Consider the following 15,378-nt stretch of genomic DNA (forward strand, 5'->3'; position numbering starts at 1 on the left):
GCACCGACATGGGATCGCCACACCGCCTGCCCACCAGACTACTTTTAGTAATAATCTGGCAGACGGGCGAGTATCGGAGTTGCGTGGGCACGGCGGTGGCGTACCATTTGCTCCTACACCGATGAAACTTGTAATCAGCACCAATGATGGCTTATGCTTACCTGACCACTATGTAAGTCAATAGCATCAGTTAATTATTAGTGTCTGACATAATGACCCTAGCCTGAGTGAAGAGCATACGTGATCGGTAAGGAACTATATGGTTTTCATTGATAATATATGACTAGCTGTGAGGTCAGTAATACTGTTAGAATAACAATATCCCATTAATATTTCATTTAATGTGCTTAGAAATGAGCAGCAATCAGATGAAAATTGCATTTTGAAGACTCATGTAAGTTGTCTAATTCTCAACATTTCAACCAAAAAATATTTTATATAAATGTGCAGTATTTATTGATTTGTGTTAAATGTCTCACTACCAATCTCTGAATTTAAGACATCTAACGCTGTCTCAGAATTCACTACATTTTACAATCAGAGCTCCTTGCAAGGGTAAGTTGAATGATGAATGATTCAGCATATAAAACAGTGTTGACTCCAAAGCTCATTGTATAATGTGGATGTTAGACCTGGCAACCCTGGCGTGGGTTTTTCCTGAATTTTTGTCTTTGCCTCCGATATTTTTGATGTGTGTTGTACTTCGTTTTTGCTGATCTAGATGCTTTGGGCATTTTGCCACTGCTGTTCAGTGCAAAAATGTAAGTGATTCCACTGTAAATTGTTGTCATAGATTAGTGTTTTCATAATTAGCTTATATGGGTTACTGACAAGTCCCTAGTACAGTGCACTGTGTGTGCCCAGGGCCTGTATACAAAATGCTGCTCGTGGGCTTGCAGCACTGATTGTGCCACCCACACAAGCAGCCTTGCAAATCTGTGTGCAGTTCGTACTGCCATGTCGACCTGGCAAGTGCACCCACTTGCAGGCCCTAACCTTCCCTTTTCTTACATGTGAGTCACCCCTAAGGTAGGCCCCAGGTACCACTGTGGGCAGGCTGCAGTGTATGTGAAAGGTAGGACATGCCCTGATGAGGGTGGCATGTCCTGATAGTGAAATACTGCCAAATGTGTTTTTCACTGTTGAAAGGCTATCTGTCTCATAGGATAGAATAGGGAGTTTACTTTTAACATCTTAAAAGTATAACTGCCCTTGGGAACCAGATATTAAATGGGGATTTAGAATGCCGAACTCCGAATCTAAAGATGCCTCTTTCAGTAAGTATTATTTTTACATTATGGGTTTGAAACTACGTTTTTTTTTAAAAAAAAGGTATTTTCTCATTTAGCAACCCTGTGGGCCTCTGCTAAGTTTATGTATTGACTGTCTGGCTTTGGAGTGACAGGGGCTGGGGACGTGAATTCTGTTCAGACAGCTACTTCGAGGGGTAAGGTGGGTCCTGCCTTTCCAGGGTGAGTCAGGGCTGGGCAGAATAGACCTGGGCTGCATTCAGAGTTGGGGGAGGCGATTTCCTTCACACCTGAATGGGCCTGCTTTGGACAATGCTCTCTCCATCTCCTGCCGGGCAGCTGCACCAGAGAGGACATGACTGGTTTGGGCTGGGCAAAGAGCTTCTCTGCCCCCAGAGAACAAAGAAATGTGTGCTATAAAAAGTGGGGGCCAGACCCCAGACGTGTAGATCACTTTTGGACTTCAGAAGGAACCTCTGCCAAGCAGAAGAGCAGAAAGAAGCTGGGGGACAAGTACTACCCCTTTGCTGGGTGGTGTCTGAGTTTGGCCTGCAGTAGCTGTTTCTTCCAGGGAGAGGAACAATATGTGTATCCTGCTTGACAAAGTATCTCCAAGGGTTTTGAGGTAGAGCTTGCCCCCTGTTCAAGAAGTCTCAGGAACAGCAAAGACTTCACCATCCTTCTGGGTAACATCTCTGGAACCGCTGGTTTCAGTCGCAGCAGAAGAAAAGAGCAGTCAACTCTATCAACCAGTCTGACGCTAGTTCCATGTCCTGAATGCAACACAGAAGGTACCGCCGCACTTCACACTGTGTCTTTGGTTTCACTGACACTGCTGGATGACCGTCACCAAGCCATTGCTTGTACGGTGTCCTCTCTTCACTCTGTCACCAACAATGTCACTGCCTGATCCAAACATCGAACAGCTCAGTCGCATGCACCATGTCCTGGCAGCAATGCATCGAGCACTGCCTCACTCCACATCATAGCCTTAGTCTCACCGATGTCGTTGGATGACTGTCACGAGTCGCTGTCTGCTAGGTGCCATGAGGGCACCGTATGCTGCACCACTTCCACTTAACATCGCAACTGCAAAGGTTGCTCCAACCGACTTGTGCCAATGGAACCGGCCGCAATGGGAAAGGCTCTGTCAACTAGTCTGTTGATGCTTTAGCTGTCCCTTACCGATGCAGTCAGCTGGAACTGTTAGACTCTTTCATTTTCAGCAGCGCTGTAGCCCCGGACGGAGCTACCGACTGTGTTTTTGGGATATTTCTGCAACTTAAAGGTTATTTTGCAAAGTACATATTTTTCAAGTACTGTATGTTGTATTTTTGTCGTTTTTGGTCTTGTTGTTTTAGAAAAAGTTTAGTGTGTAGTGTTTTCACTGGGTTACTGTATGCATTGACAAATGCTTCACACACTGCTTCTGTGATAATCCTGTCTGCTCGTGTCAAGCTACCAAGGGGGTGAGCAGGGGTTATTTTTTAAGTGTATCCACCTTACCCTGACTGGGAAGAAGGATCCCTACTTGGACAAAGGTGCAAACCATTGCCAACTAGAGACCCCCATTTCTAACAGTGGACAAAAAGGTATTTTGTTATGCTATAAACCAGAAATGAGTCAACATTAAATGTGGTCAATCTTTCTAATATCACAATTGGAAAACTTAGACTTTGTTCTTCTATTATTCCACTTGGCAAAGCAGTCAGTGTGGATTATATCATTCTAACACCTGCTAAAAATGCAAGTGCAGGCTCTAGGTGGCACCAGATTTTTCAAAAAAATGACACTGAAATGACACATGAAATGTTAACTGCAATGCAAGATTTTAGTAGCTCGAGCGGTTCTCCCTTGGACAAGCTGCTCATTTCATCCAGAGAAACTGCGGAAATATCTTTCACTATAATAAAAACAATACTTAATAATTACAACACATATAGCACATGCTGCCATTTAACTGGTATCTAGGCACTGATATTAGGTGTTATAAACCCAGCTCACACCAAATTGATTAAAGGCTGAAGGGACGCATTGTGATTCGAAATCGTGGCCTTTAGATTACACAGTAATCTCTACAATGAATGCAGTATGGGATTGAGCTATTGTACCTGATTACCAAATCTCTTTTGGAAAACTGGATGTTTCACAGGTCTCAGCGTGCCAGGATCATATACACCAACAAACCGTTGTTGCAAAGTCATCCTGTGTGCCCTGTGCACTCCCATTTTTTGCTGACTGATACTGTTGGTAACTGCCCCTGACTGCCCCTGGGCTCTGTTTAATCAGGCTCAGGGCCAGTGCTATGTTGAAAACCCAGTGAAAACACACACATACATGATGGTACACTATATATTAGGGTACACATATAATTGGCAAGATCTACCCTACAAGTCCCTAGTAGCTAATAGGGCAGGGGATTAAAACTACCTACAAGTTTCTAGTATTTAATAGGGCATGGCAGTTTAGAGGTCAGCAGCACTTTCTCCACATGCATGCATGCACTGCTGAGAGCCTGATGCCATTTTAAATGCAGCCTTGTGTTGCAGCACTGGCTTTAAATGTAAATTGTGCCCAAACTCGAATTTGGTGGCAGGGTCACTTAAAAAGTGATAAACTGCATTTTAGGTAGCCCCAGGGTCTCTCCTATGTGTCCCTGTGGCAGGGGGGAGGGGGGTCATGTAATTATAAGGAGAGCCCATATAAAAGATGTTTTCAATGCCCTGAGGATAGAGACATGCACATTTCACTTTCCCTATTCTAGTAAACTGCCTTCCAAAATCAACTTTGGTGCTGGGAGCACTGTAGAGTGTGGATCTATACTATTTGTGCATATTCAGGACTCCTAAAGGCTCTCCTTGGTGTCCCAGGCGTGGAGGGTCTTGTAACTATAAGCAGGGCCTTTAGTAAAGATGTTTTATATGCCTTGGTGATGGAGAAATTTCACATTTCGGGGCATATTACCAACACAGGCGATAAAATTATCGCTTGCTTTATCGGCAGAAAACTGCCGCTAAAGCCGCTTTTGCGGCAGTTTTCTGCCGCAAAAGCGTCTTTAGCGGCAGTTTTCTGCCGATAAAGCAAGCGATAATTTTATCGCCTGTGTTGGTAATATGCCCCTTCATTTTCCCCATTGTAGATACCTTGCCCAATAGGATAACATATCAATAGTTTATGAATGCATAACTATCGCTATGAATTAAATGAAAATACCATTCAAAGACTTAGGAGAATGGTATTGAAAAATCCAACCATATGCCATTGTTGAATCTATCTTACAGTTTACAGAAAAGAAGTTATAAGATATTCCTGTCTGTAAGCCGAAATTCAGCTCTCCTGCCCTCTTCCCTGTTTGGTCAGAGTTAACAGGATTAGCCAGGCTGCTTTGATGAAGTGATAAGTGTCTCACCCACGGAGAGGCTATCTGGTGGGGAGAGCTCTGCTACATAGGAATGCCAGAGCAGGGGGGAAAGGTCCCATAGTATGAACCTTCAAAGGGGGAATATGACAGGCAGGGCATGTCAGGTCCATCTATGCACCAGCCCCTCAGACCCAGCAAGATGGCAAGCTTAAGCAGGAATTTGAGATGGTAGGAAGAGGAGAGCTATGGAAATGAGCCATACTGGAGGTTGGTTTAAGTAGTTCTTGCTCCTCTGCCGAGATTTCAAACATACTGAATTTTGGAGGAATAGTGCTTTCTGTGATAAGATTAAGCCACACTTTGGAGGAAGTGGTCATGCTCTGGGGTGTTTCCCTGCACCTCACCGGACAGGAATTCTTTACTGCTTGACCCCAGGGAACAATGAATAAATATGTAAGAGGAGCACAGACTCTCAGATCTACTACTTAAAGCTAAAAGAAGAAGAGGGATTTGCACCATCAGTCCCTGCATTCTGACTGACTGCACTTTCTGCATTAACTGGAACTATAGCCCTTTGGATGTGCCTTCCTTCAAGAGGAATAAAGAGTGTGGACTCCCTGCAAGCTACAGGTTAACAGAGCTCACCTGGTCCATCACCACCAAGAATCCCCTGCATGTAGTCCGTCCAGTGGATTTGGAAGTGTTTTGTCCAGGGGCATTGTGAGAATTGTGGTCCCAACCTTTTAAGGACCATTTTGGAGATTCCAGACCCTTGGGTTGTGTTGTGAACACTTTGGATCCTCAAGACGAGCTTCAGTAAGACGTTCCAGATGTTTGGAGGAGTTCAATAAGGGGAGTGACTAAACCACAAGAGCCAAGCCGGCCTGACCTGCTGGTTCATCCCACAGAAAAGCTCCGGATATCCGACTTCCAGAGTTGGACCAGGAGCTCCCTGAAATGCAAGTTGGTAAATCCTCACAGAATCTGGACTGATGAAGAGCGTCGATGGACCATGGCAGAAAAAGCCCAAGAAAGGTTTTTAATTCCAAAGTTAAAATTTCAACTGAGGCCTACCGCAAGGGGTATTCAAGCAGGGCTCCATCGCGGTTGGACTGAAACTATTACTTTGTCTGTTCAAGCATGACCAGATGTCCCAGAGTGGTGCTATAGGTTTCTTAGTGCTATATAGTATTACATCTTTAAAAATTCATATGTCCTGTTCCATATATAGGATTTTTTTTCGTTTTGGTGTCATTTTAAAGATACAAATATCTTGCCTTTCTATAAATTGGTGAGGGATTTTTATTGCGTGTTGTGTCTTTATTATATACTGAATTATTGTTTATAAATACTTTACATACCTGTCTCCTAAGTTAAGCCTGCCTGCTCGCAGACAAGCTACCAAGGGATGAGCATGGGAGTAATTTATTGAGGTCTGTACTGAGCCCTAGACCGTGTTAGTGGCCTTATTGCCAGTGGTAGATGCACATTTACCACTACTAATAACCCACTTTCCAACAACTTTAATTATCTTCATACAAATAATTCACCATCTCACACAGGAAATTCCTTTATTGACTTGAGTGAGCATTTGATGTAGGCACACTTTGTGTCCTAGAACTGTGAGTACGCTCTGCGCCATTTCTTTAAATTCAACTCTAAACAATAGACCTTTTTAGCAGCCTGAGAAAACAAAGGGGTCAACAACAATTTACGTATCCAAGTACAGTGTGATCATTAAGACTACACAATCAAAGTCTGAGTCAGTAACTTGAAGCTAAAAAAATAAAGAAACTTAAAGCCAGACTAATATAGATCAAGCTCAAAAAAATACTATAGAAATGAAAAATTATCAAAGGAAGACCAAAACGACTTACAATATTACCCGCCCCCTAATGCTGTAATTGTACTTGGTAAGCCTGGTCAAACTATTCTAATAATGATGATGCAGATCTATTTGAATTTATGTGGATTGCACACAATTAGGCTGATTTCTACAAACATTTTCTTGCACTCTGAATTAGTTTAAAGCACTTCTCTAGTCATAAAGCTCAATGGTTTAAGCACTTTTCTAGTCATAAAGCTCAATGGTTTAAGTACTAGTTTCAGAGGGCTGCACCATGCAGTGGCTGTCCCGGGAAGCAATATGAGGTCAGCATTGTAGAAGCGTTGTGCATATGTGGTTCCAATGAGCTGTGAGGGCTGCTGTGCTGGCTTTCATCAAGGCTGCGTCACACTGCATTGATTTCCATGAGAGGCTGCTGGTCTATGTCGGGGATGGTCCCACAGTGATTCCGATGAGCCATGCAGGGCTGTGAAACAGGCTTGTATCAAAGTTTTGCAAGCACCGATGAGGTGCTAAGTGTAGTTGTATCAAGTTTAAATTGCCCTTCATCGAGACAGCAGCTGGGCTGGCAGAGCATCCTTCGCTCCACTTCTATGGGTCCAGGACTTGTAGACCACAACTTAGGGAGGTAAGAGTTGGACTCACAGCAGGCAGGGTCCATGTTCAGGTTTCAAGATGGTTGGAGCCTTTTCTTGTTCTGAGGGTGTGATCAGGAGGCCAGCCAAATAGTCATTGAAGTCACTCTGATGGTCCTGGGTTCCAGGTCCAGTACTTCTCAAATAGGCAGAAGGGCAGCATGGTATCATGGCAGCAGAGTAGCAGTCCTTCTTGTAGCAGAGCAGCACAGCAGTTCTTCTTCTGAGTCTTCCATAGGTCCAGAAGTGAACCGAATAGTTGGTCTAAGTGTCTTATTTTTATACCTGGTGACTTTTTTGAAGTTGGGCAGTTTCTAGAGATTCTATTTCAAGTGCTTATAATATCCTGCCTCCTTCCACTGGCTCCAGCCTGACTGCAGGCACAATGGGCTAGTGTGAAGTACTTTGTGTGATGACAGGGGACAGCCTATTGACTTGCAAGTGGGACTGGCCCCACTTCCACCCAGCAACTCTGCCAGCGATGGCACATCCAGGTACATCTAATCGCTCTATTGTGTGGCTGTCTAGGTGGAATATACAAAGTTACACCCAGTCATGTGACCCAAAAACAGGCTGAAGGCACCAAATAGTGATGACAGGAAAATGCCAACTTTCTAAATGGTCTGAAATACAAAATTACCCACTGCACCATTTCTTTTATCACTCTAAATTTGAGCAAAACAAACTAATCTCAATTCAGTTTGTAAGGTATCATTTATTTATACCTTCTTATTTCATTATTTTTTAGATCATTTTCATTTTCATCAATATCTAAGAAAAACACTGTAACAAACAAATACATTACAATTCGACATATACACATACAATTTTACAAAACATCTATATACAAAGAAGGCAATTCAAAAACACTTTCCCTCAGCAGACATCCATTATGTGAGAAAATTTCTCTTTGTTTCTTAAAAAAAATTTCTCTTTGTTTCAAATAATTTTTGTGTTTGAAGTTTGATAATATAAGTTTCTAAACAGTGGACTGTTCAGGTAAATGCTGCATGGTATTGTCACTAGTGTTATTAAATAACACCTCACATAATGGATGTCTGCTGAGGGAAAGTGTTTTTGAATTGCCTTCTTTGTATATAGATGTATTGTAAAATTGTATGTGTATATGTCGAATTGCAATGTATTTGTTTGTTACAGTGTTTTTCTTAGATATTGATGAAAATGAAAATGATCTAAAAAATAATTAAATAAGAAGGTATAAATAAATGATACCTTACAAACTGAATTGAGATTAGTTTGTTTTGCTCAAATTTAGAGTGATAAAAGAAATGGTGCAGTGGGTAATTTTGTATTTCAGATTATATTGAAGGTCCAACCCACTGTATGTCCCAGGACCTAACTCCACAGTTTAAAAAAACTTTCTAAATGGGACATTTTCAAAATTGTGATTTAAAATCCAACTTTACCATTATAGAGCATTTTACATTGCATGTTCTCAGACATAAAATTTGAATTTCCTACTTGCTCTCAAAGAGAGTTAGCAGTTATTAAATATAAAACGGCACCTAATTTTATCCTTTAGTAGAAGTAACTTCACAGTAGTGAATACCTAATTTTAAAGTTTTTCAGGACCAGGATATGTAAAACCTAACAGTACATGTCCAACTGTTTATTTATAATTCACCCTGCCCTATGGGCTGTCCAGGGCTTACTTTATGGGTGACATAAGTGATAAAAAGGAGTTTTAGGCTTGGCAATGGGTTATATTGCCAAGTCACATTGGCAGCTTAAAACAGACTGTCATGGCATGCCTGGGAAATGTTTTAAGTGTCTACTTAAGTGGGTGGCACAATAGGTGCTGCAGGCCACTAGTATTGTTCAATTCAAAGGCCATGGGTATATGGTACACCACTTAGTAGAAATGTATAAGCAAAGGAATCATGCTAAGGAGGTGTAAAACTATTTTACTATGTTTTAAGGAGTGATCTCAAGCACTTTAGCACTGGTTAGCAGGGGTATAGTGCACAGAGTCCTTCGGCGAACAAAAACTAATTCTGAAAAATAGGTGGGGGAAGGCAAATATTTGGGGGAACACAACCCTAAGGCTCACAGGTCTAACACTTACCATGGTAGAAAGAAGAGGGAACTGTGAATGTTATTCAGATATTATCTTTTAATCCTATGCAGTCAAATGTCTCAGTGGATTATTTAGGAAGTCATACCACCATTTGCTCTATAAGCCACAAACAGATTAAAACATTGTTGGAATATATTGATACAAAATATGAAGGAATGGTCCTTACACATTAGAATTATCTCTTAAATTGCCTGCATGCTTTGGCTTTAAGCAGCAGAGCTACTATGGAGAGTTACACACAGGCATACCACAATCAGAAGAGAAGTGATACACCTTCACTTCTTCAAGAGTCTTTCCCTTCATAGTTGGCAAGTGTGAGGAACTGCCTTTGATATGTGGTAGCCATACAAAAAGAAACTAGAAACTGGGAGCAGAAAGGATTTTGCTTAACAAAAACGTTTACCAATGTCAGAGAGGGTTTTAGGAAATGAAAGTTATATAAATTGCCCTTAATCATCTGTGAGACCTACAGCTGTCATATATAAGAACTCAATAAAGGGCACAAGAATAGACTGATTGCTCAAACTTTAAAAAGCTGTATTTGATTAATATCCAATAATATTTTATCCTAATGATTTTTATTTTTTACTCACATACGGAAGCATAATGTTCTTACCAATCTCTTTACTACAGCAGCGGCTCCTCCGCAATGACGGAGAAGCGTCTCCCACTGCCTGACTTAGAGCCAGCAGGTGAAAAATAAAACAGCGTTCTAGCATTATTTTATTTTTCATTTGCCAGTGCTTGCAGGGATGGGTGGGCCGAGGCATGGGAGGGGGAGGAGTAGTGCCATGTGCACTAAGTTCTAAGTGCTCATGTGTGTTTGGCGGCTGTCTTGGGCTGCCCAAGCACACATGCACACTTAGGTTTCTCCAATCTTGCTGCATTGAACAGCTGGACTGGAGAAACCCCACAAACTCCTTGGCCTGAGCAGAGCAGAGCGTCTTTTCCGCCTGCTCAGGCCATTCCCCATGCTGCTCTCATTGCATGAGGGCAGCACGGGGATTGCGCAGGGAGTCTGTCCCAGGGGCTGCTAGGACTAGGAAGAGTACAGGAGGCGCAACTTGGGAGGGTGCCGACAGCGTAAGGGAAATTCTTTTTTTTAATAATATTATTTATTAATACCCCACGCTCCCCCTTGCGCTCCCCCTCCTGTGTTCCCTCCACCTGCTCACCACCCTTTTTTGAGGCAGCCACCACTGCTTTACTGGAGTTATAGAGAAATAAAAATATACAGCCTGCGTGACATAACAATTAAGCTTATGATACACATTGTAACTTACAAAGCAAAGCTTCCATAATAATTCATGCACTATCCGCCTTGGCATTTTTCTGTGGCTTATTTATGTAGTGTTACTTATGCTATTTATTTGTAAAATATGTTTGGCTTTTTCTTTAATCTGCTAGGATAGCACAGAGTGATACATGTCTGTTTTACGGTCCATGAGACAGGGGTTCCTTCCAATTAAAGTGGAGAAACGTCTCTGCGGGATCATATTTAGAATTTGACCTTTAGGCGTCTTTCTTCCTTTTTGTGCACTTTACAAGTGACTTACAAAATGCCAAATATGCTAAACGAAATGGCAACATATTCTCTTCGTCTTCTGTCTTGTTTGATATGCTAGAGGTCAAAAGGTCACTATGGAGAATCCCCAAAATATAAAACAATTTCGAGGCGGTGCTAGATAAAGATGAATTTCTATACAGTAACGCATTGCTTTAAAGCGGGTTTTCTCAGCAACGTGACTCCGCTTTTGCTGGCCTTATTCTGCCTCACAGATAGATTTATCTGCCACGGCCCATTGCTGGCCTTAGGTCAACTGAACCAATGGTTTGTCGCAATGTTCCATTGTTAATGCAAATGCTTTACAGTGTAGCTTATCGCTCCGGTGGTGATCTTTTGAAAAAACTGCCTTGGCAGGGATTTTTGTATTTTAATCAGTGGCGGCTAAGGCGGAGGAGTGTCACCCCACTGCTTCTAGCAGTGGAAATAAAAAAAAAAAAATGATAACAACTCGTTGTTATGATCATGTTATGTGTTCCTGCTGTGGCAGTTTTGCGGGCTGGGCTGCTATGCTTTCAGAGCATGAGGAGAAGTGGTGAGCATTCTGTAAGTACCCATGCCTGTTTGGCTGACCTTCTTGGGCCGGCTAGACAGTCATGTACACTTTGCATATTCTCAACTCAGGCTAGATTACAGCCTGGGTGGAGAATATGCCCAGGCTCCCATTATCTGGCTGAGCACCGAACCATGGTGCTCAGACCAATCACAATGCTGCATTGCGGCATTATGATTGGCTTAGGGGAGCCTGGGTGCTTTCTGTTCCAGCCAGAGCAGAGGAACGTTGAGGTACCACTGGGAGAGACACGGCAAGGAGGTAAGTTTTATTTTATTTTATTTTCTTTACCCCCCTTACCCCAACACCCCGCCCTCCGCCTCACCAGCCCCGATCCGTGCCAGCCATCACTGATCTTAATCGTTGAGTATAATCATTAAGAAAACCCCGTCATTACTCATATGGGCCTTTGTTCGTCAACATGGAGAGGTGATCAGTTTAGTTCCCTGTATGGTCTACCCTGGGCTAGTTACAGGAACTGCCCTGGTGACTCAGCTGTTTTACACTGTTGATTGGGAAAATATGCCCTGGAATTTGTCATGAGCGACATGTTATTTTCAGTGAGTGAAAGTCGTTCTCGTAGGGAACATTCAAGGTAACTTACATTCGTGACTAATCCATAAAAATGTTGGTAAAATCTCTGCACAACTGCACAGTCACTAGTGCAATGCATTACACCCACCCGAGGTCGTCGGAGTTATGAAGGGAACAAACTTAACCAGGCTTTGTTAAATATGCAGCCAAGTACTTTATTAAGGTAACTGTTCTGTTCTAACACATTTACCAAACTAGTATGCACCTTCTATTATTCACATCATTATTTCCACAAAGAATCCTAGAAGCTGCATAAAGAGTATTCTTAATCTCTCAAAAATGATTTCCCTGATTTAGATTTCAGGGAGACGGGGAATGAATCCTTATACTATTTTCCAGATGAGTGATTAAAATTTGGTGTTCAAAAACACATTCTTACTCTGTTAATCTGCAGTTCAGTGTTCCCGTTTTAGATGAATCAAACCAGGCCATTTCCTGGTGGAGGATGGCATGGAAGAACTTGCGCCGGATCCTGGCTGTCTGTCGAGTTGCAGCAAGGAAAAAGAACCAGACTTGAAAGAAACTCAATATGAGCACAGCAAGAGCAACTCCAGAATAATACCAAGCTATCCTGTTGGATGGAAAAAAGAGTTACTTTTGAAACTGCGGAATAAGATCGGCATGAGCTCAATATTATGCAAATCTTTTTTCTGTGGTGTACCATTTAATCTACTCACCGAATACAGTGCCTTGGTCGTATGGCAAATGCAAGGGTATTATAGATTTCCACAAACAGAAGAGAGAAATCCCCAAAGTACCATTATCAAATGCTTTTTCTGACATTGTTGTGAGGGAAGCTGAGTCCGGGTCAAAGGCTCCAACACAAAGGTGTGTCCCTCATAAACATGTTACGTATGAAGAACAGTCAGCATCATGATAATAGTGGAAAAAGCAATAACTAATATATTTTATGAGTTATATGTGATAATGTACCCGCAGTTGTACTTTATAAGAATACTGGTAGTAACCGAGGGGCTCACTGACCATATGGAGGAACAAGGCTGGAGTCTGGGCTCTAATGTTGTTTGATAATGGACTGTTCAGCATTTACCCCACTGTTTTCCCTCTATTGGTTTAACACATCTTGCAAAGCTGTTATATTTTTATGGGCCCGGCAATATCATAATTTCTTACAATTTCCATTGATGCATCCATCCATTCCCTCAGTTCCCAATGTACTCGTCTATTCATTCATCATTTACATTTTCATCCCTCCATCCATTCATCCATGCATCCACGCATCCACCTTCACACTCACTCATGCACTTGTCCATCACTCACTTATTCATCTGTGCAAACACTCACCTCCCTGACAGCCAGTCACTCATATATTAATCGATTGATCTATTCACCCTTTTCAGAACCGGCGGCTGATTCTCACTTTCAGCCACTCGTTCGTGCACACGACCGTACACAAGTCCACACGATGAAGATGCAGCACTTCCATTTCTTACAAAGCTGGAGATATTTGTTTTGTCATTGCATGGTTTATTTCATTTCATCAGCCGTGCAATAATTCATAAGCTTATCTTGGCAAAAGAGATGTCTTCTTCTTGCCTCTGGGAACAATGTGCCTCTTTGAAAAGATTTAATAACAAGTGTCTTATTCATACAAGTCAGGCCTTGCACTTGGTCTCTCATTCTCCCGGCCAGTATTTCCTTTTCATACGTTGTCTCACATTTTCTAACTCCACTCCTTTTTGGAATAATTGGGGTTCTTCCAACGACTCTTGAATCACATTGGCACTATCTGTTTCTGTCTCATTTATATTCTTGACTAGGAACGGGTAAACTTTATACACCATATGTATTTGTAAAGCTCACATTCGCCTGTTTACAGCTTGATTCTGAAAAACAGATGGGTATTCTTACCATTGCGATAGTACTCTGTCATCGACCCCAGGAGAATGAAAGGCTGATGCACCCACTGATATTCGAACCTTCTACCATTGGGACAAACAAAGAACTCTGCATTACCTCTACGTCCCTCGTCCTCGACCCAGTCATCACTAATGAGGTATCCCACAAGACAGGAAACAAAACAGGAAACGCTTTTAGGCTCCACCCCCCCACCCTCCTGCAGGTGCTATATTACACCCAACCACTAGAAGCACATCCTGTTTTGTTTCCTGTTGGTGGTTTACTTAATGGAAGATGCTTGGGTGAGTGCCGGGCACTTACCTGCTTCGCTTGTCCTGTGGCTTCCTCCTCTGCTGGGCTTTGGGGGCTCCCTTGGACCATCGTGGGATGCTGTGGAGTTGGGCTGCTGGGCTTCCCTGTCTCCTCCTGGGCTCGGGAGGCCTGTGTTGCAGGGCTCCACTGGTCTCCCTGTTCTTGCTGCCCTGTTTTCCTGCTGTGAGATGTCCGGGTCGGTGTGGGTGTTGCAGTCCTCCGTTTTCGCTGGTTCCCAATCCTTCTGTGCCTCCTGGAACGATTTGGACTCCTGCTGCGGCTGGCGGTGATGGTTGGTGGTTGTTCCAACCAGCGATTGGCCGTGTTTTGGGCGCACTTTGGTTACGTCGCCCCCCCCCACCCCCCCCCCCCCCCGGGGGCGTTCCTATCCTCTGGCCTGCTTACTTGTGCTGGCTCTGTCACCGTGGGAGCGGGCTCGTGCTGCCGGGCTTCGTCTCTCCCATTCCCGGGATCACTCTCCTTGCTTCGGGTCCGGGGCTGACCGCGTTCGTGCCGCCGCCTGTGATCCTGACGCTGCGGAGGTGAGGGCGGTCCTCTTCCAGGCTGCTGCCGGGCTGTTTAACTTCTACTGTCACGTCACGGGAGGCGTCCTATTGTTTCCGCACAAGCCCGCCTTTCCTTCGGACGCCTGGGTGTGCTCGGGCGCGCCTGTTGTTACGCTGGGCGCTCTTCCTGTGAGGGTTTCCTTGCAGGCCCACGCTTGCTGTTGGCCGCGGGTTCCCTTTTGGGTGACGCCCCCTTCCACAACTGGAGCCTCGGCGGATGCACAAGGATAGCAGCCAGGAAGACAGGCGCCACCTGACTGCTCCAGCCGCGGGGCACGTTGCCCTTGGCCAGGCTTTGCATTTCGACCACGGAGCTGTGGCCCAAAGGTGAGTCTTGTGCCTTTTGTTGTGCCCGCCCTCACAGGCGGGGGTTCGGATCATGCCAATTTTGTACTTGTGTCTCCATGTGGTGCATCTCTATGTTTCAGACCTGCCCCCCATGGGTCCGGTGTTTGGTCGTTTTCAATGCCTTCCTTCGTGAGGAGATGTGGCTAGGCTGCTTGTTCCTCATCAAGGCTTGTGTGTGCGCTGTTGCCGGGTCACGTGGTCCCTTGCCTTCGTATGGGCTGCTTGGTTCGTTTGCTGGCAGGCTGCTTTCGCTCTCTTTGGTGAGCGTTGGTCTGCTGCTCTGGGAGTCCCTGGTTCGCTCCCGGGTTGTGGCACACTTTTGACTTGTTGCCCTTGCTGGGGGCTCTGCGGCAGCGACGAGTGCTCCTGGTGCTGCAGGGCTGAGTGCTGG

General features: G+C 43.9%; 1 protein-coding gene across 9 annotated transcripts in view; it reads right to left on the bottom strand.

The window, feature by feature from the left end:
* LOC144784710 (ATP-dependent translocase ABCB1-like) overlaps window positions 1–15,378 on the bottom strand; it is a 1,064,270-nt gene that overhangs the window by 769,968 nt on the left and 278,924 nt on the right. For 8 of the 9 annotated variants that reach the window (XM_078663665.1, XM_078663668.1, XM_078663666.1 and 5 more), the window contains one exon: window positions 12,281–12,472. The exons of the other annotated variant lie outside the window; for it this stretch is intronic. In XM_078663665.1, the coding sequence (XP_078519791.1) occupies window positions 12,281–12,472 (192 nt within the window). The remainder of the gene's footprint in view (window positions 1–12,280; window positions 12,473–15,378) is intronic. 9 annotated transcript variants of the gene reach the window in all.

This window comes from Lissotriton helveticus, chromosome 10 (assembly GCF_964261635.1).
Source record: "Lissotriton helveticus chromosome 10, aLisHel1.1, whole genome shotgun sequence".
NCBI lineage: Eukaryota > Metazoa > Chordata > Amphibia > Caudata > Salamandridae > Lissotriton > Lissotriton helveticus.